Source organism: Aquarana catesbeiana, linkage group LG08 (assembly GCF_042186555.1).
Source record: "Aquarana catesbeiana isolate 2022-GZ linkage group LG08, ASM4218655v1, whole genome shotgun sequence".
NCBI classification, from domain to species: domain Eukaryota; kingdom Metazoa; phylum Chordata; class Amphibia; order Anura; family Ranidae; genus Aquarana; species Aquarana catesbeiana.
This window is the reverse complement of record NC_133331.1, coordinates 288,329,160-288,350,878: the sequence shown is the minus strand read 5'-3', so window position 1 is coordinate 288,350,878 and position 21,719 is coordinate 288,329,160. Positions and strand designations below refer to the sequence as shown.

General features: G+C 44.8%; 2 protein-coding genes across 2 annotated transcripts in view; one reads left to right on the top strand and one right to left on the bottom strand.

The window, feature by feature from the left end:
• Nucleotides 1–466: 466 nt before the first annotated feature.
• The window catches only part of LOC141106779 (uncharacterized), a 99,518-nt gene continuing 78,265 nt past the window's right edge, over nt 467–21,719 (bottom strand). The window contains exons 10-16 of the mRNA XM_073597706.1: nt 20,984–21,635; nt 17,832–17,999; nt 3,002–3,133; nt 2,792–2,915; nt 2,584–2,675; nt 2,366–2,477; nt 467–1,666 (exon numbers count right to left, since the gene is read on the bottom strand). Of these exons, the coding sequence (XP_073453807.1) occupies nt 513–1,666; nt 2,366–2,477; nt 2,584–2,675; nt 2,792–2,915; nt 3,002–3,133; nt 17,832–17,999; nt 20,984–21,635 (2,434 nt within the window). The 3' untranslated portion in view covers nt 467–512. The remainder of the gene's footprint in view (nt 1,667–2,365; nt 2,478–2,583; nt 2,676–2,791; nt 2,916–3,001; nt 3,134–17,831; nt 18,000–20,983; nt 21,636–21,719) is intronic.
• Nucleotides 7,833–13,805, top strand: LOC141104726 (uncharacterized). Its single transcript, XM_073594425.1, has 7 exons — nt 7,833–7,959; nt 8,312–8,493; nt 9,133–9,273; nt 9,403–9,484; nt 9,603–9,700; nt 9,789–9,882; nt 11,282–13,805. Exons 2-7 carry the CDS (start codon nt 8,398–8,400, stop codon nt 12,109–12,111), a joined length of 1,341 nt encoding a protein of 446 aa, XP_073450526.1. The 5' UTR covers nt 7,833–7,959; nt 8,312–8,397; the 3' UTR covers nt 12,112–13,805.

The following is a 21,719-nucleotide window of genomic DNA, read 5'->3' as shown; positions in this document are numbered from 1 at the left end:
AGTAGTACAGGGACTACTTTTGAAGTCGGTGCAACTTAAAGTTATCGTTGGGTATACTACTTGTCATGCGAAGCTGATGTCCAAAGTCACAGGAAAAGTTGCACAAGTGTGAAAGGGGCCTAAACTAACGTTATCTACCTTTCCACTGACGGCCCTTTCACACTTGTGCGACTTTGGACATCAGAGTCGCATGACAAGTCGTATACCCAACGATAAACCAGTCAGATCTGTACAACTCCCTGTATTATTTTGGTCCGACTCTGACTCGAGTTGAGTTCCATAGACCTCAAGTTTACACAGGCATTCAACTGAAATCGCGGCAAAATCGCGGCAGTGTGAAAGGGGCCTGACTGCCAAGCAAAGACCAAGAAAATTACTCCACAGCCAAATCAGAAATTGCGATAAGGACAGCCTTCCAGATTGAAAACACCAAGAACTAGAGAGAAAATCAAACTGGGAGACCAGATATAAAAAAAAAGTTTATTGAACCTTTGGACCCCCAGAACCAGAATTTATTCCTGCGGATTATTATGAGTCTTCTGATGCTTCATAAGTGTCCATTTCAGAGTGAAGTTCCGCCCACAATCTGTGCACTGAAAGGGTTTCTCTCCGGTGTGAATCCGGCGATGTTTGTCCAGGTTGGATTTGTGCGAGAAGCTTTTCCCACAGTCCGAGCAGCAGTATGGCTTCTCTCCGGTGTGAACACGTTCGTGCTTCATCAGATTGGCCTTCTGGGTGAAACGTTTCCCGCAGTGTGAGCAAGGGAAAGGCTTCTCCCCGGTGTGCGTCCGGATGTGCTTAACCAGAGTCATTTTGTCCTTGAAGCTTTTGCCACACTCGGTACACGGGAAGGGCCGCTCACCGGTATGACCCTTTCGGTGTTTAATGAGAAATGACATCCGTGTGAAGCTCTTCCCGCACTCCGGGCAAGCGAAGGGGCTCTGGCTGGCGTGCATCCTCTGGTGATCGGCAAGGTAGGAGCGGCGGGCGAACGGTTTACCACACTCGTGGCACAAGAACGGCTTTTCGGCCCCGTGCACCACCTGATGGTCAACAAGACTGGATCGGCGAGTGAATCGCTTGCCGCAGTCGGGGCAGGAAAATGGCTTCTCACCCGTATGAGATCTTTGGTGTTCCGCCAGGATGGATTTGAGCGTAAAGCATTTGCCGCATTCGGAGCAGGAGTACGGACGCTCGCCGGTGTGTATCCGCAGGTGCTCAACCAGAGATGACCTCAAAGTGAACGATTTCCCACACTCTGAACAGGAAAACGGCCTTTCCTGCCGGTGAAACTTTGCATGCTTTACCAGATTGGAACGCTGAGCAAAACACTTCCCGCACTCGGGGCACAAAAACGGCTTTTCCCCTGAATGAGTCCTCTGGTGTATGATGAGACCCGAGTTATAGGCAAAACATTTCCCGCACTCCGAACAGGAGAGGGGCTTTGAGCCCGTGACGTTCCTCAACATATTGTTGACGTTTTGAGGAAGAGAACCCTGATTCTCTGAGTCAGGAAATATTTCTCCGATGTGCGATGGCTCCTCACAATTAGAAGTAGCAACTGGTCCTGGGGGAATATTTGGGATAATAGGACTTTCTCCTTCTTCTGTTAGATCGTCACCTTCTAGCTCATCATCTGAATAGGTTTTAACAACGTTGTATTCATCTGCAAATTATATAAAATAAACTTTTTAATGGGAGAAACGGGAGGGCAAGGACCTGGGAGATGGTGCAGTGTGGAAGACACAGGAGGAGGACCTGGGAGATGGTGAAGTGTGGAGGATAAGGGAGGAGGACCTGGGAGATGGTGCAGTGTGGAGGATAAAGTAGGGGAACAGGGGAGATGGTGAAGTGTGGGGGACCCATGAGGAGAACAGGGGAGATGGTGAAGTGTGGGGGATAAGGGAGGAGGACACGGGAGATGGTGAAGTGTGGGGGATAAGGGAGGAGGACACGGGAGATGGTGAAGTGTGGAGGATAAGGGAGGAGGACCTGGGAGATGGTGAAGTGTGGAGGATAAGGGAGGAGGACCTGGGAGATGGTGAAGTGTGGAGGATAAGGGAGGAGGACATGGGAGATGGTGAAGTGTGGAGGATAAGGGAGGAGGACAGGGGAGATGGTGAAGTGTGGAGGATAAGGGAGGAGGACAGGGGAGATGGTGCAGTGTGGGGGATACAGGAGAAGGGCACGGGAGATGGTGCCGTGTGGGGGACGCGGGAGATGGTGCCGTGTGGGGGACGCGGGAGATGGTGAATTGTATAGGACATGGGAGATGGTGTGGTGTGAAGGAGAGGGGAGATGGAGCAACATAAAGAACATAGCAGATGGAGTTTGAATATTATTAAGTATTTTTTTTTTTACTCACCTGTACTGATCTCTACAAATGTTTCCTCCTCCTTACACGGTTCATCGTACATTAAGTACATCTCATCCTCTTCTTCCTTGACCTCAACTTTAAAAGAAATGACATCTTCTGCCTACAAAGATAATCAAATTTAGAAAAAAAAAATAAATGAAAACCATAAACACACATTATACAGAGCAGAGTGGAGTAACTTTTCTGGAACTCTTCGTGCAACCAACCTGATCTTGGTAATAGATGGTGTGATCTTCCTCTGTAGAATTCCAGGAATACAGAGGACATCTCTCTGGTGGGTTCCCATTACTGGATCCATCTGTAGGAAACACACACATTGACTGAATACATTGTTTCTATGTGTTTATCAGATGATGGGGGATCTAGGTGGACCCTCCGTACTGCTCTCTCCTTTACAATAAAGTCTCTTCTTACCCGGTGATGTGAGGGGCGGCCGGTCTTCCACCATGATGTCCTTGTAGAGATCCTTGTGTCCTTCTATATACTCCCACTCCTCCATGGAGAAATAGACAGTGACATCCTGACACCTTATAGGAACCTGACACACACAATGATACAGTCACCATCCAGACACATCCCTTGTCTGTTACTGGATAATGTCCCAGAATTCCCGGCACCGCTCACCTCTCCTGTCAGCAGCTCAATGATCTTCTGGGTGACTTCTACTATCTTCTTATTGTTTCCTTCAGATGTCAGGGAGGGAGGTGGAGGGACTGTAATGGTTACCTGGCCACCAGATTTCACAGGAGGAAAACTCTGTATTGAAAAAGGAAAAAAGTCATGACATTTTACCCTTCTGACCCCTCCTCATCTCTTGGGTTGGGTCTGTGTTTTAATACTAAAGATAGAAGGTGATGTCATGTGACCTCCCAGAATCCTCCTCACCTCTCCGGTCAGTTCTGTGTTTTATTAATAGAGATAAGAGTGATGTCATGTGACCTCCCAGAATCCTCCTCACCTCTCCGGTCAGCAGCGAGATGATCTCCAGAGTGAGGTCTAATATCTTCTCTGTTATATGACTCCGCTCCTCCATCCTTAATACCTCCACAGTCAAAATTTTGCTCACCTCTTCACAACTGCACTATCATCACAACTTAATCAACCTGGCAAATCCTGCACATGGAACAAAATGATAACATTTATTAAAAAATGAACAAAAAAAAAAATAAAAAAATTATTGGCTTTTTCTTAGCTTCAAAAAGTTGAAGGTCTCTCCATAATCACCCTTCCCTCCCCTGGGGATCCGAGACTGAAAGTTCCTTCTGACCCAACAATAATAGAGCCGCGGTCCTCCAACAGGCAGCAGCTGTGGAGTGCAGGGAAGGAGAGCGTCAATGCTGGGAAGGCTGTCAAGAGAACCGATCACAGTGACAGATTCTCTTTATCTGTTAGTACAAAAATAACCCCTTCCTGGTTTGTCTCCAATTGTCCGATTCAGTGGATCCTCTGCTTTCGGAGTCACCATCCCTGAACAAGGGTGAAGATCATGCATTCTCCCTTTCCAGATCTGCATTCTTGTTTTGGTCGCTGAAACTGGTGGATCAGAATGATGCCCAGGAAGCTGGCATTTTCAGAAGGAGGTCAGCAATGGAACCTCCTGTAGTTCTAGTAATAGGTTCTGGCACAGCAGACAGGTGGAGGAACCAAACAAAAGAGGAAAGGACTAGCACATAGTGACTGGATAAGAAGATGCAAATAGACCTTATTGGACTTTCTTAGGGATCTCACACACACCTCTCCAGAGATCCAGTTCCAGGTCTTCTCTCCGGAACACAGCTGGCTGCACTTCCTGGTTTCATCTGGAGAGTCAGTGCTGTGGTCAGGCAGGGTACAGTTCTCTTGACTGATGGTGCGACCAATCAAAAACAGCTCTCTTTACTGGTGCCACTTTAAATTGCAAAGCAACACATGGCTCAGTGTTCGAGCGATTCATCGCTATGATTCACCTGAGTCCCTCCCCCCCTGCAGTACTTACCTGTATGCCATACTCTCTGCCTCCTGAGCACTCCCAGCCATGTGGGCTCTAGTAATTCTAGTGCATCCAGTGACTCCAAGTGTGCTCCCAGTCCACAAGTCATCTAATGACTTCAGTATGCCAAATACACCTAGTGATTTGAACTGTGCTCCAATCTAGGTGTCCTCTAATGACTACAGTGAGCTCAGGGAATCCAAGTGTGTTCAGAGTCCACATGACATCTTGTGACTCCAGTGATTCTGATTGCACTCCCAGTCCACGTGGCACCAAGTGACTCCAGTGCGCCCAGTGACTCAAAGTGTGTTCCCAACCCACGTGGTACCTAGTGACTCCAGTGCGCCCAGACACCAAGTCAAGTGCATTTGTTTACATGTCATCTACTATCACCAGTGCACCCAGTTACTCCAAGTGCCTTCCTTGTCTACATGTCATCTACTGTCTCCAGTGCACTCAGTTTCTCCAAGTGAGTTCCCAGTCTACATGTCTTCGATTGCCTCCAAGTGTGTTCCCAATTCATATGGCAGCTAGTGACTTCAATTCACCCAGTTACTCCCAAGTGCACTCCCAGTTTATGGGTCATCTACTGACTTCAGTGCACCTAATTATTTCAAGTGCTTTCCCAGTCCAAATATCATCTAGTGGCTCTGGTGCGGTCAGTTACTCTAAGTTTGTTCCCAGACCATGCACCATCTGGTGACTCGTGTGCCCAGTTACTCCAAATGCATTCCCAGTCTACATGTCATCTAGTGTCTCCAATGCACCCAGTCACTCCAAGTGCGCACCTAGTTTATGTTTCAGCTAGTGTCTCCTGTACGTCCCCCAGTCCACATGTCATCTACTAACTCCATTGCTCCCAGTTACTCCACGTGCATTCCAGGTCCACATGTCATCTAGTGTCTCCAGTGTGTCCCCAGTCTACATGTCATCTACTAACTCCATCGCGTCAAGTTACTCCAAGTGTATTCCCGGTCCACATGTCATCTAGTGTCTCCAGTGTGTCCCCAGTCTACATTTTATCTACTGACTTCCATGCACCCAGTTACTTCAAGTGTCCTCCAAGTTTACGTGTCATCTAGTGTCTCCATGGTGCCCAGTTAAATGTGCTCCTCCGTCCACGTCATCAAGTGCTAGTCTAGTTAGTTCACGTAATTTCAGTCCACTTGTTATCTAGTGTTCCCAGTGCATCCAGTTGCATTCCCAGGCCATTTGTCATTTCGCGTCTCTAGTACATCCCCAGTCTACGTGTCATCCCCTGACTCCATAGAGCCCAGTTACTTCAAGTGCATTCCCAGGCCACATGTCATCTAGTGTCTCCAGTGTGTCCCCAGTCTATGTGTCATCCCCTGACTCCACAGCACCCAGTTGCTCCAAGTGCATTCCCAGTCCACATTATATAGTGTCTTCAGTGCGTCCCCAGTCTCCATAGCGCCCAGTTACTCCAAGTGCATTCCCAATCCACATGTCATCTAGTGACTTCAGTGCGTCTAGTTTCTCCAAGTACTTTCCCAGTCCACTTGTCATCTAGTGTCTCCTGTGTGCCCAGTTGCATTCCCAGGCAATATGTCATCCAGTGTATCCAATGTAGCCAGTGACTCCAAGTGTGCTCCCAGTCCACATGACATGTAGTGAATCCTGTGCACCCAATGTGCCCCTGTTCCTCCGGTGCGCTTTTCTGCTTAGTGGTCTCCACGCAGCCTCTGGCACGCTCCTGTAACCTCCTGGCCTGTCTCTCTCCCTGAGGACACGGACCTGTCTGTGACAACAGATCTGGCAGGCGGACAATTTTCAAGCTGTGGAAACCCCGCCAGACAGGAACTCAACCCATAACTTTAGCTCCCTCTTGCAGTTGCTGACTGCCACCATTGTTGGAGTCTTTATCTGCTGGGTGTAGCTGGAAAGAGAGATAGACAGACCTCATCTAAAGGGTTTGGAGTACAAAAACCCCCGATCCCAGCCAAGGCCCCCAGTTACTCCAAGTGCAGTCTCAGTCCACATGTAATCTAGTACATCCCCAGTCTACGTGTCATCCACTGACTCCATAGCGCCCAGTTACTCCAAGTGCATTCCCAGTCCACATGTCATCTAGTGTCTCCAATGCACCCAGTCACTCCACGTGTATGTCATCTAGTGCCTTCAGTGCTAGGAACAAAGATAGTAGGACCTCGTCTAAAGGTTTTCAGAGTACAAAGAACCCTGATCCCAGCCAAGGCCTCATCTAGTGACTCCAGTGCATCCCCAGTCTACTTGTCATCCACTGACCCCATAGCGCCCAGTTACTCCAAGTGCATTCCCAGTCCACATGTCATCTAGTGCCTCCAATGCTGAGAACAGAGATAGATGGACCTCATCTGAAGGGTTTGGAGTACAAAGACCCCTGATCCCGGCCAAGGCCCTATCTAGTGACTCCAGTGCTTCCCCAGTCTATGTGTCATCCACTGACTCCATAGCACCCAGTTACTCCAAATGCATTCCTAGTCCACACGTCATCTAGTGCCATCAATGCTGGGAACAGAGATAGATGGACCTCATCCAAAGGGTTTTCGGAGTATAAAGACCCCTGATCCCAGCCAAGGCCCCATCTAGTGACTCTAGTGCATCCCCAGTCTACGTGTCATCCACTCACTCCATAGCGGTCAGTTACTCCAAGTGCATTCCCAGTCCACATGTCATCTAGTGCCACCAATGCTGGGAACAGAGATAGACGGACCTCATCTGAAGGTTTCAGAGTACAAAGGCCCCAAAGTAGTCATCATGACCATTTCACAGGCGACGTCTATGGGAAAATTCTGACACCCATTGTTTTTCTTTTCTATAATTCCATTCAGATACAATATAATCTTCTCTAAATAGCCTGTTATCTGCATTGATAATATGCGTCCCCCCTTCCCCGCTGAACCGAAAATCTTCAAGGGTAATTCCCCTGGTGACCCCAAACAACTTACCAGACTCAGCCATTAACCAGTATGGTTCAAGGGCCCTTAGAACTTCCCAGAAAGCTTCTGGTGGCCCAATGTCCAGCGACCAACATTCACCCAAAACTCAGGAGAGGTGAAAGGTGTGTCTCAGCCCCTCCTACTTCCTCAATATTCATGAGGAGTCATTCATATTCATTATGCCTCCATTAATGTCTGTTACTAGACGCCCAAAGCCATCAATGTAACAGAAACAGAAGCACCAATGCTCACCTATACCTACTTCCCCTTTAGATAAGCGCAAGGCGGAAGTTACTGTCACCTTACAGTCGCTTCCGGTAACCTGGGACCGCTCTATCTCTGCTATTGACAGCTCGGCTCCTCCCACTGCGCGCTGCTCGAGCGCAAAGCCACGCCCCTCCTTCTCTACACTCTGGAGTCTCCCCGCCCAGCTCTGCAGCACGGACTGTCAAGAGACGATAAGCGTGACGTCAGCAAGGTGGCCGCTCTAGTGAACACTAGGGGGAAAAAAATGATGTCCTCACTATAGAGGGAGGGGTAGCCATTTTTCCGAAGTCCCCGATATCCTACTACAGTTCCCAGAATGATTTGCTGCAATCCTATCTTATTATTTCCTGCTGGAGGCCAGAATAGGAGCAGCTTTGTTACTGGAATGAGAGACTCCTGCAAGACTGGTAATATTATCTGTGTATCATAATTATTGATCATTGTTATTATTATTATTATTATCAATATATAATTCCTCCAACCTTTCACCCCAGTAATAACAATGATCCACTTCTACTTGCATTAATAGTAAATAATAATATTATACTACAATTTAATTATTTGCATATCTCTGACATATGCTGCAGCGCTGTTTGAAGAACCATTAACAATATGATGTCATTTAGGAATCCATGTTCATAAACAAGTGAAAAATATCGTAAAATAATTCTTCGTTTTCAGGTCAAGGTAACTTCTTGGCGTCTGTGCCCCCGTAGACAACCGTAACAAAGTATTGGGGGTTTTTTCTCTATTTTGTAGGCGCTGTCATTTACTTTTAAAAACGATCGCAGCGAGATCAAGTGTGCTGATCAGGAGACTCCTCCGAGAGAACCTGTCTGACCACCATGACTGATCTGCTGAGGATGGACAACGACGGAGGCCATAAGACCGAGAAGATATTTAACATTACTATGGAGATCATTACACTGCTGGCTGGAGAGGTGAGGAGGATTCCGGGAGGTCACATGACATCACTCTTATCTCTATTAATAAAACACAGACCTGACCGGAGAGGTGAGGAGGATTCTGGGAGGTCACATGACATCACTCTTATCTCTATTAATAAAACACAGACCTGACCGGAGAGGTGAGGAGGATTCTGGGAGGTCACATGACATCACTCTTATCTCTATTAATAAAACACAGACCTGACCGGAGAGGTGAGGAGGATTCTGGGAGGTCACATGACATCACTCTTATCTCTATTAATAAAACACAGACCTGACTGGAGAGGTGAGGAGGATTCTGGGAGGTCACATGACATCACTCTTATCTCTATTAATAAAACACAGACCTGACCGGAGAGGTGAGGAGGATTCTGGGAGGTCACATGACATCACTCTTATCTCTATTAATAAAACACAGACCTGACCGGAGAGGTGAGGAGGATTCTGGGAGGTCACATGATCTATCTCATCCATCTATCTCTGATAAGTTAATTAAACACAGACTTGACCAGAAAGGAGGTTAGAGGACCAAATTGCAACGATCCTCTTAGCTGATCCACATGTTTGCTCTTTTTGAGGAGTCAAAGTCATTGCAAATAATCATTTTTTTATTTCGTGTCTCTCATTTGATAGGACTGTAGAGTGGTGAAGAAGGCATCTGGAGAAAATGTGGCGCCGAGCAAATGCCCCCGAGTTACAGGAGACAAATCCAAGAAACATAAAGAAAAGATCCTCGGGGTCACCAACAAGATCATTGAGCTGCTGACAGGAGAGGTGAGCGGTGCCGGGAATTCTGGGACATTATCCAGTAACAGACAAGGGATGTGTCTGGATGGTGACTGTATCATTGTGTGTGTCAGGTTCCTATAAGGTGTCAGGATGTCACTGTCTATATCTATTTAGGAGGAGGAGTACTCAGAAGAAGAAGAAGATTGGGAAGAGGATGAGATAGAAGAGGAGAGTCCACCATTTCCTAAATCACTGTGTAAGAGGAGACTTTGTCTTTCTTTTTTTTTTCAAATCTCTCTTTGTAGATCCACCTAAATCTTCAACATATAGGACTTTGATACAATGTATTCAGTCAGTGTGTGTGTTTCCCACAGATGGATCCAGTAATGGGAACCCACCAGAGAGATGTCCCCGTCCTCTGTATTCCCGGGATTCACCACAGGAACATCCCAACCTTCCTTACCGTTTTCAGGTAGTTGGAACTGAGAGCCTTCATAACATATCAGGAAGGGATTTTGCCAACAATGGTGACAATACTGTCCTTTCACAAAACCTTTTAGGCAGAAAACCTGAGAGACATGAATATTATTGTTAAAGAGGAAGAAGAAGAGGAGGAGATCGAAATTCCTCTTACGATGAAAGAAGAGGAAACAGGTGAGCCCTTTAAAAAGATTCACCAAGTCTATCTCTATAGCCATCTCTTGTTACCCATAACAACTTGACAAAAAAATAATGTTCCTTAGCAAGGAACATACATACGACATTAATAATTATGCTACCAAAATGAGTATGTCCTGTAAATAGCCTCCAGCATTGTTCCTGCTTTTTCTTGCTGGAGGCTGCCATTTTGCTGAAGCCCAGAGCACCAGTAAATCTTTAGGCTGTCAGCAGATCGGCCTCTACATTTTTGGCCCAGTGCCAAAAATAGAGAGCAACTGAGCATGTGCAGAGCGGGGTGAGACAGTGTATTATTGGATTTTAAACAGTATAGGCACAAGTCATAGTTTTTATACTCATCCAGAATACGTTTGTTCAGTTGAATTGCCCACCTAATAGCCGTCCAAAGAGAGATCCACTGTGCATGGAATATTGCACACGACACCAATAGTAAATGAGCCAAACTGCTTACTAGATGGTATTGACCCTCAAAGGTTTTGAGTGGTCAAACAACACCCTTGAAGCAATAATCACTAGGGCTTCCCACGCTCATACATCACACAATCCCCGCAATGCATCCTCTTAAAATAATTGCAATAAATTCGCTCCTCATAGAAGGCATAAAAACAACTTCATAGTGTAGTAATCCCAATTTAAAAATATTGAAGACAGAAATATTGCACTTATATAGGTAAGAAATGGATATGCATATTCAAAAACATTACATTGAATCCACAATAGCCCCACCCTATGCATTTCGTCATGTGGCCTTATCAGGGGTGTTTTGAAGACCCACAATAAATAAAACCTTAACAACACTGGAGACCAAGTTTACATTCAAAGGTCACTGGGCTACGAATTGTGTTTGGGCCAAAATGTGTTTAGAGGACCCTGGCTTAATCTTACCACATAAAAACAATAAGCAAAAAAAAAAAACAATGTTGTTAAGGTCTACCACCTTAGGCCATGCATCATTTTTCAAAAAAAGGCTTAATAAACAGTATTATAGGCTATACGTCATACACATACTGCAATGGAGAGGAGTTCAGAAGGTGTGGCTTCACTCTGTTTAATCAGAGACAACTCATTTGTCTAATCTCTGAGAACAGACTGATTGAAGGTGTCCCATAACCTTTAGGTCAATATCTGATCTTGCCAAATATTGCCAGATTGGAAGAATGTCATCAAATTGGGCACCTGCATACACCAATCTATCTAGTCAGAAAGAACATTGAGGTGGAGGTGTGATCAAGAACGGAGAGATATCCCACCACAGATTATTCTTGGAGAGTCATCTAGCCATCTGTAGCTAGCTTAAATAATGTCACAGACCCCTAGCTACATGACAGGTAGACATATTATCCCTGTGTGATTGTCTCTTTCGTTTCACCACTAGACTGTGACATGGATGAGGACAACGACCTTGCAGAAGACTCTCCAGAGGAACCCTCCAACCCTGAAGAATGGTTTTCCGACAGCGGCGATGCTACCACCCCCGACACAGCATACAATGGTGACAAGTTATTTCCTTGCTCCCAGTGTAGTAAATGTTTCACCAGGAAGTCGAGTCTCATCCGTCATCAGAGAATTCACACGGGCGAGAAGCCATTTCCCTGTTCGGAATGTCATAAACGTTTCACACGCAAAGCCACTCTTCTGGAGCACATGAGGGTTCACACAGGAGGGAAGCCATTTGTGTGCGCAGAGTGTGGGGAAGGCTTTGCACAGAATTCCGAACTCATCAACCACAAGAAGACGCATGCAGACGACAAGCCACTTACATGCATGGACTGCGGTAAATGTTTCCAGCAGAAGTCTGATCTTGCCGTCCATCGGAGGGTCCACAGAGCCAAGACAACTTTTACATGTCCCGACTGTGGCAAAGGCTTCATCCAAAAGTCTGTGCTAGTCATTCACCAAAGAACTCACACAGGCGAAAGGCCTTATTCCTGCGACGAGTGTGGGAAAAGTTTCACACAGAAGTCAGACCTGGTGGTCCACCGGAGAACCCATACGGGAGAACGGCCCTTTATGTGTGTTGAGTGCGGGAAGAGTTTCACACAGAAGTCAACATTAGTTATCCACCAAAGGATCCACCGGGGGGAAAAACCATTTACCTGCAAGGAGTGCGGAAGACGATTTACTCAGAAGTCCACTCTGGTGACCCACCAAAAGCTTCATACACCACTTAAGTTGTTACATTGTTTTACCAGGAATCCACAGTAGGTGGTGGGGTCACATAAAAACACTTTTGACTCAACAGGCACAAGCAGTGTTAAGGAGGGTGTTTCCCAATCCTAGAAGCCTATGAGGGACAACTGTTGGTCTTTCAAACTGAGCCAGATTAGGTGACTAGGGCCTTGTTTTATGGACATCTCCTGGAGCTCTGCCAGAGCCATTCAATTGATAGGAGACCTAGACAAAGACCCAGATCACACTAGAAAGACAAACTAGCAGTTGAAAAAGCTTGGAGTCAAACAGAAGGATCTTAAGCACATATTGGAACCACTGAAATCCACAGCAAGCAGTGGGGTTGCATAAAAGCACTTTTGACTCAACAGGCACAAGCAGTGCTAAGGAGGGTGATTCCTAATCCAAGAAGACCTTGGAGGACAACTGTTGGTCTTTCAAACTGAGCCAGATTAGGTAACTTCGACCTTTTATACGGACACCATTTGGAGCTCTTCCAGAGCCATTCAACTGACCAGGGGCCTAGACAAAGACCCAGATCACACCAGAAAGGAAAGCTATCAGTTGAAAACCTTGGAGTCAACCATGAGGATCTTAAGCACGTATTGGAACCATTGGAATCCTAAGTAGGCTGTGGGGTCACATAAAAGCACTGTTGACTCAACAGGCATAAGCAGTGTTAAGGAGGGTGCTTCCCAATCCAAGAAGACCTTGGAGGACAACTGTTGGGCTTTCAAACTGAGACAGATTAGGTAACTTCGACCTTTTATACAGACACATTTTGGATCTCTGCCAGAGCCATTCAATTGACCGGGGACCTAGACAAAGACCCAGATCACACCAGAAAGAAAAGCTATCAGTTGAAACACCTTGGAGTCAACCATGAGGATCTTAAGCACGTATTGGAACCCCTGGAATCCAAAGTAGGCTGTGGGGTCGCATAAAAGCACTTTTGACTCAACAGGCACAAGTAGTGTAAAGGAGGGTTTTCCTAGAAGACCTTGGAGGACAACTGTTGATCTTTCAAACCGAGCTAGATTAGGTAACTTCAACCTTTTATATGGACACCTCCTGGAGCTCTGCCAGAGCCATTTGATTGACCAGGGACCTAAATGAAGACCCAGATCACACCAGAAAGAGTGAAGCTATCAGTTGAAACACCTTGGAGTCAGCCATGGGGATCTTAAGCACACCCTGGAACCCCCCACAAAGATCTCAAGCACATCTTGGAGCCACCAATGAAGATCTTGAGTACCAGCCCAAAACGACTGGTTCTCCTTCCAAGCTTGCTGTCACTGTGATTTTCATCAAATAAAGCTGACACAAAATGAATGAAAAAAAGAGAGAGGAGTGAGCAGCTGGCTCTGCCCTTCAACAAATACAGAGCCAAACAAGAGACTCATCCTCCTATTGCATTATCTTATGTACCATAAATGACAACATCCAGGGGAAGAGCAAAAGTGTGTAGCACAGAGACCTCACCACCATGAGTTCCTAGGAGTTGGAGGAACTAATCCATTGATACCCTTGTGCCAGTATCCACACAAACCTGACATATGGCACTTGGGTGAGCCGAGTTGCTTAAAATGTTTTTGCACCAGGCTGTACCACCACTTTATTGTACAAACTCTGTTGCATGTCTTGTATCTGTTGTAGTGTGTAGTACAAGAGACTTGCAAAAAACTAAACAAAAAGGAACCATTAATTTAATAAAAAATATTTTCAACCTCTGTTAAGTACTAAGCATTTTAGCATTTACAGGAATCAGTGGCTAGCAAAGACATTTTTTAATAGAAGGCTCAAGTTTCTAAATAAAGTTTTCCATCTTCATCCAACCAAACCTTTACAGGCCACATTGTATGTAGGGGTTAACATTAATTACAAACAATGATGCCACATAGTATATAGGTTACAATGGCTACCCTCTAGCTTGGCCCATGGGGGAGGATATTATTTAAGCTACACACATTTTACCTTGTTTATCCCCTCCTACCAATCTTGATTTCTTTGTGATCAAAATTGGTGTAAAAAATATTCACATAATAGAAAAAAATAGTATCCAGTTATTTATACATTTTAAATGTTTGATATTGTGAGGAACACTGATGAAAACTAGCCCGTGGACTTACAGACTGATAATGCCCAAAGCAACTGGTCAAATACTTGCCTTCATTTTCCACTGTCAGGAGTCATAATTGGTCCACCATGAGACCATCAGGAACAGCTCCATGACATCTTGACATAGCTTCAAAATATGTTTTTGAAGGCCATCTTCCCCTCCCGAGAAATGTCATCTGTTGATGTTTATAGGGTGGGTAACAAAAGCATACTTAAAGGCAGACATGGGGGTAAGTCACACATGTGCAAGTCACAAGCAAGTCTCAAGTCTTAACCTTCAAGTCATAAGCAAGTCCCAAGTTACTGTGGCGAAAAGCAAGCAAGTCAAGTCGAGTCCCTGCTAGAAGTCAAGCAAGTCAAGTCAAGTCATTTATTTTGGTCAAGTCACAAATTAAGTCAAAATACTGATCTACCCCATTTCCATCCTTAAAATTAGTTAAAAGTCAGTTTTCAGGAAAGGTTTTGTTTCATTTTCAACATTAACAAAACTGCTTAGTGCTTTTTTCTTGACACAGCACTGGTGGTGCCAAGTCATTGCAAGTCATTGCAAGTCAAATAGCCCAAGTCAAAGTCAAGTCGCAAGTCATTAGTGGCAAGTCAAAGTCAAGTCGAGTCATTTATTTAATTTTGTCAAGCAAGTCGCAAGTCCTCAAACAGGTGACTCGAGTCCGACTCGAGTCAAGTCATGTGACTCGAGTCCCCCACCTCTGCTTAAAGGTATTTGTTTGTGCTTGCTGGCCAGAAAAGCCATAACACATGCTGGGGTTGACATCTTGTGGATGATGGCTTGCTAGGCATAGAGGCAAACTTTCAAAAACTAGGTGCAGGAGCTTTAGGTAATTGCATGAGATTTAGCCAAGCAAAATACCAAAAACATTTTGATGTTTTACGACCACAAATAAATGAAAATTCTGCAGAAATATTATGAAATCCAGGTGAAGATTACCCCCCTCAATATATACAGTATGTATTAGACCTCTGTATCGCAACATAAGTCATATCCCTAGCTTCTAATTCAGAACATAACTTCTAACCCAGGGGTAGGCAACTTCAGCATGCCAGCTGTGATGAAACTACAAATTCCATAAGGCATTGCAAGACTCTGACAGCCACAAGCATGACTCCTGGAGGCAGAGGCATGATGGGATTTGTAGTCTAACCACAGCTGGAGTGCCAAGGTTGCCTATGCCTGTCCTAACCCAAAACTTAAAATCCTAACATAAATTTTCAAATCACAACCTAGCCATAGCCTGGTAATTACAGCCAAGGTCCTAACTCTAGCCTCTAGCTCAAACTAACTTTTAACCCTAGCCTCTAACTTACAATCCAACTATCACCCAGAGTCTCAAACTCACAACACAAGTCCTAACCCCAGCCTATTACTCACAAACTAACTTTTAAACAAAATTTCTAGTTCATAGACTAACTCCTAATCCTAGTCTCAAACCTACAACCTAACTCCAAACCCTAGCTTCTAACTTTCAACCTTTTAGCCTTTGCCCTTAACTCAACTCCTAAACCTAAACCTGATATTAATATAACTCCAAACCCCAGCCTTGTACTCAACCCGACTGCATATCCTAGCCTCTACCTCACAAACTTACTTTTAAAACAAATCTCCAATTCACAGACTAACTCCTACCCCTACTCTCTAACCACGACCTAACTCCAAACCCTAGCTTCTAACTTACAACCAAACTCCTAGCCTTAGCCCTTAACTCCTAAACCTAGACCTGAAATTAATCTAACTCCAAACCCTAGCCTTGTTCTCAACCCAAATCCTAATCCTAGCCTCTAAGTCGTAAATTTACTTCTAAATCTATAGTCTCTACAGACTAACTTCTAACCTTAGTCTCTAACCCAAAACCAAACTCCAAACCCTAGCTTCTAACTTACAATCTAAGGGCTAGACTTAGCCCTTAGCTCAACTCATAGCCCTGAATATAATCTAACTCCAACCTCTAGCCTTGTACTCAACTTAACTCCTAATCCCAGTCTCTATCTCACAAACTTACTTTTAAACCAAGTCTGCACTTCACAGACTATTGCCTAACCCTAGTCGCTAACCTACGATTTAATTCCAAACCCTAGCTTCTTACAACTTAACTCCTAGCCTTAGCCCTTAACTCAACCTAACTTCTAATCCGAGTCCCGAACTCAGTCTAACTCCAAATCCTAGCCTTGTACTCCAATCTAACTCCTAACCCTAGCCATGTACTCAATCTAACTCCTAACCCTAGCCTTGTACTCAATCTTGCTCCTAACCCTAGCCTTGTACTCAATCTTGCTCCTAACCCTAGCCTTGTACTCAATCTTGCTCCTAACCCTAGCCTTGTACTCAATCTTGCTCCTAACCCTAGCCTTGTACTCAATCTTGCTCCTAACCCTAGCCTCTAATTCATAAAACTTACCTCTAAATCTAGTTTCCACTGACTAACTCCTGACCTTAGTCTCTAACCCAAAACCTCACTCCAATCCCTAGCAGCTAACTAGTAACCATAGCTGTTAACTCAACCTAACTCCTAAACTCAGCCCTGAACTCAATTCCAAACCCTAGCCTCATACTAAACCTTACGCCATAGGGCTCTTTCACACGGAGGATCCGTATGTCCGTTTTTCATCCTTCCATTTTCGGATGAAAAACGGACATGCATGTATCCCTATGGAGCGTCGGATGTCAGCGGTGACATGTCCGCTGACATCCGACCCGCTCCCATCCGAAAAGTGTAACGGAGGAAAACCCTACTTTTCCATCTGTTTTCGGATCGGATCGGTGACGACGGACACTATGGTCCGTCATCATCCGATCCCCCATAGGGGAGAGCGGCGCTCTGACAGGTCCGTCGCTGCACAGTGTGCAGCGGCGGACCTGTCATCTTCCTGCTCAGCGGGGATCGGCGGAGCGATCCCCGCTGAGCAAGCGGATATTCACTGGGCGGATCATCACTGATCCGCCCCGTGTATTTTCTAACTGACATCCTAACTCCTAACTCGTACATGCTTGCTCCCAAGCCAGCTCTCTGTGTCCATAAGACCTGTCCCCTGCTCCTGCCTCACCGGCTGTGATTGACAGCAGCACTGATGTGTTGAAGGAACCTCTGGTTAATTAAAGTTCTTTGGGAGTCTGGAGATCAGATCTTTACTGCCACATGAGTCTTCTTTTGAACAAATGAGGAAGATAAGCTCCTCTCTGATGAGGTGTTCATTAACTATCATGGCAGGCCAAGTCTTTCACAGAGGAGAACTCATTGTGGGATTCTTGAGAGCTGTAACAAGCCGCTAAGTGGTCTCCCCCACCGCTATCCACCCAAATGGCAACCATCAGTTTTGAGTGGATACCACCTTTAAGAAAATAATACATTCAAGCAGCCCAAGCAAATTTAAAGTGGAATTGAATTATTAGTTTAAAAAAACAGTTACATTCCCAGCATGCCGGAAATGTAACTGTCACATTTGCTTGTGCTCTCAACCAAACTGTCAAACCAACAAATGGCTGGTGTCATAACTGATCACGTGCAGCATCATGGTAGTTGCAGATCAAAAGGAGGCCAAGATGGCAGCTTCCTTGGCTGAAAATGAAAGAGGGTTTAATTCCACTTTAAATCTTGCAACTATCACATTGTCAGACTTTCATGTACCTGACCGATGAGCCCAATGGAGCAGAGGAAGGTCTCCCTTACGTGTCTGGCTCGCAGCCCCTGGTAGTATGAACAGGAGGTACGGGAGTGCAGAGTGGTACGAGAGCCTGGCGGGTAGTTGCAGGAAAGGTGGCTCTGGATCCAAGATGCAGAGGAGATGGTGACCAACTGGACAGCAGACAGGCAGGCAAGTACACCAGCAGATGATGCTGAGCAGGAGCAGAGCAGACAGGTCGGGTCACAGGCAGGGTCGGCAACAGGCGGGCAACGAGGTACAGAGGAGCAGACGGATTCAGAGTCAAAGGCAGGCCGAGGTCTGGTGCAGGCAGAAGACAAAAGGATAATCCAAAGGGCAAGCCGGGTAGTCAGGAGATCAACGTTCAAGACAGATAACAGGAGTGGGGTCACAGGAAGCTGCAGATCAGACAGCACCGATCCAGAGTGTACTGTCAGTTCAAATAGACTGAATGGCGCCAAGGGCCGCATGGGCATTAGCGCGCATAGGTGCAAGCGCTTTAGCACGCACAGGCGTACGCACATTAGTGCACACAGGCGCACGCCAGAGCGGCCGGCATTGCGTCTACCATGGGTACTTTCCTGACACACATATAGGTTACATTAAAAAATGCTATTTTTTCAAATAGATTGTGCACTTTGGAAGTGCAGTTTCTCTAGTGCTTTGTAAATGAGGTAAAGCTTCATGTTTTAAAAAATACCCAAAAAACAGCATTTTTGCTTGCACATGATTGGATGATGGAAGTCAGTAGCACTTTCCCTCATGTGCTTAGCTCTGGAGCAACTGCACTTGCAATGTGCACAGTCTGTTTGCGTTTAGTAAATTAACCCCATAGTGTCAGGTAGACATGTGGATTGCCGAAAACAATTTTGTTTTCGTTTCATTCGTTTTTTGTTTTTTTTCGGAAATTCAAAAATTCAAAATTCGGAAATTCGAAATTTGGAATTTGTGAATTCGAAAATTGGGAAATAATAACTAACTAATAATAACTAACTATTAAATTATAGGTATTGAAATTTCCTTAATTTGGCTGTTAGTGAACGTAACGAATACAAATTTATCTGAGGTTACGAATTATTATAATTATTATAAATGTAACATAACGAAATAACAAATAATAATAATACGTTATTATTATTGTTATTATTATTAATTCATTACGTTCCATTCGTTTAGATACAGCATTCGTTATTACGGATAATTCGTAATTCGGATAAATTCGTATTCGTTACGTTCACTAACAGCCACATTTGAAAGGAAATTCCAATACCTATAATTTAATAGTAATAGTTAAGTTATTATTAGTTAGTTATTATTTCAGATTTTTGAATTTTTGGGTTTTTTAATTTTCTGAGTTTTGTTCTTAGTTTCGTTCTTTTGAATTTTCAGATATTCATTCTTATTTTTGGATTTCCAAATTTTCGGATTTTCGAATTCCTGAATTTCCAAATTTCAAATTTCCGAAATGTTGAATTTCCGAATATTCTGAAAAATTCAGAAATCTGAATATTTCCAAATTAATGAATTTGTCTAAATTTGTTAAAAAACGTATTCGGAACTAAACGAATTGCACACGTCTAGTGTCAGGTTGCATGCATTAGTGCTGGGTGGTGCAGGTGATTAGCTAGTACACAAACACAAAGCATAGTCGTTTGCAGGTAGGCCATCTGGGTGATATGATGGCTAGATGGTAAGCAGTCTTGGCTTGGGGAGCAGGATGTACAGAAGCCCTACAGCAATGTCTGGGTGAAAAAAAAATGGAACTATTCATAGGCTGCACTTTCTGTATTTATCTCAAGGTTTGACTGGATTGTACCTTAAACTGGTAAACATTGCACTGACCCTGGCCTAAATTTCCTGTCTGGCAGAATAACTTAATACCTAAGGTAGGGGATCGCCAGGAAACCAAAAAGCAAAAATTGAGGGTGCGGCTCAGATTCTGAAGGATCCTAATCTGTAAGCCAACCGCTGTGAAGGAGCTTGTCCCGGCTCCAAACATCAGTGTATTGGGAAGAACGTGTCCTGTAAGCTGTACATCGCTGCAAGTCCTATATTAGACAGTATGACAGCCTCAGCCTGGGTCCAACGCGTTTCACTCTGGGGAAGCCATGACTAAGCTCCAGGGACAGAGCAAAATGCGTTGGTGGGCGCGGCCTGGTTGGAGCCCAGGCTGAGGCTGTTATACTCTCTCATACAGGACTTGCAGTGATGTGTGCAGTCACATTACGACAACCATCCAAAAGGACATGTTGACCAGACATTAGAATTTAAATCATAAAACACTAGAATTAAATCATAAAAAAATAAAAAAAAGCATTACAAAACAGTGAAACTTTATTAAATACACAGTAAAAAAAACAATTGGCGATTAACAAGCATTGAACAAACACATTATGACCAAAGGTTTGTGAACTTTTCCTTTATATCAAGTTTGTTGGACATCCTATTGCAAAACAATGACCAATAATATGGAGTCATGTCCCATTCTTCCACCACCTTGCAGCTATCACAGGCTGCACCCTTCTATGCCATTAAACCAAAAGAGCATTTGTGAGGTCAGATAATGCTTTTGGACGAGAAAATCTGGCTCAGTTTATCACAAAGGTGTTCAGTAGGGATGGGGTCAGGGTTTTATGCAAGTTACTCAAGTTCCTCCACACCAAACCGGTCAAACTATGTCTTTATGGGGCTGGCTTTGTGCACAGAGGCACAGTCATGCTGGAACAAAAAAAAAAAATTCCTGCCCCGAACTGTTAGCACAAAGGATGGAGGTGCAAAATTGTCTAAAATGTCTTTGTATATGCAGCAGTAACAGTACCCTTCTCTGAAAACAATGGAACTCTTTCATTTTGAGGGGAGTCCACATACCTTTAGTATCTCTACACTTCTATGGTAAAGCTGGTTATCCAATATTTCTTACAGGGCCTTATAGGAAAATCGTGTTCGGAATCAGTCTATATACAAATATACACCATACAGTACACCCAATAAAGACAGGGTTTAAAAAGTAGAGCCCATCAAAAGCCTCCAAGCCAACTTGGGGTGTGCCTCCACTGCTTCTGTTTGCCTCATCTGAGAAATTTAGATAAATGTAATTAGGTATAAATATAATACTGTTATCTAACAGGAGAGTTACCTGATGGCACACCTCATTCAAGAGCGGAGCATAGTGAATCCCAAATGCACTGTCAAAGATGACCTGTTCCTCTGGTACATCATGAGAGGTAACCTGTTCATCTGGTGCACCGCGAGAAGTAACCCGTTCCTCTGGTACATCATGACAAGTAACCTGTTTCTCTGGTGTATCATGAGAGGAGACCTGTTCCTCTGGTGTATCATGAGAGGAGACCTGTTCCTCTGGTGTATCATGAGAGGAGACCTGTTCCTCTGGTGTATCATGAGAGGAGACCTGTTCCTCTGGTGTATCATGAGAGGAGACCTGTTCCTCTGGTGTATCATGAGAGGAGACCTGTTCCTCTGGTGTATCATGAGAGGAGACCTGTTCCTCTGGTGTATCATGAGAGGAGACCTGTTCCTCTGGTGTATCATGAGAGGAGACCTGTTCCTCTGGTGTATCATGAGAGGAGACCTGTTCCTCTGGTGTATCATGAGAGGAGACCTGTTCCTCTGGTGTATCATGAGAGGAGACCTGTTCCTCTGGTGTATCATGAGGGGTAATCTGTTCCTCTGGTGTATCATGAGGGGTAATCTGTTCTTCTGGAGCACCATGAAAAGTAACCTGTTCCTCTAGTGCATCATGACAGTTTTTTTCTTTTGCTGGCTGTGCCCTACCAAGGAGATTTCCCTTCACTTTCTGTAAAGACCTTCTTTGAAATTGTGGGACCTCTGCAGGCCCCTGTACCTCCCCCCCC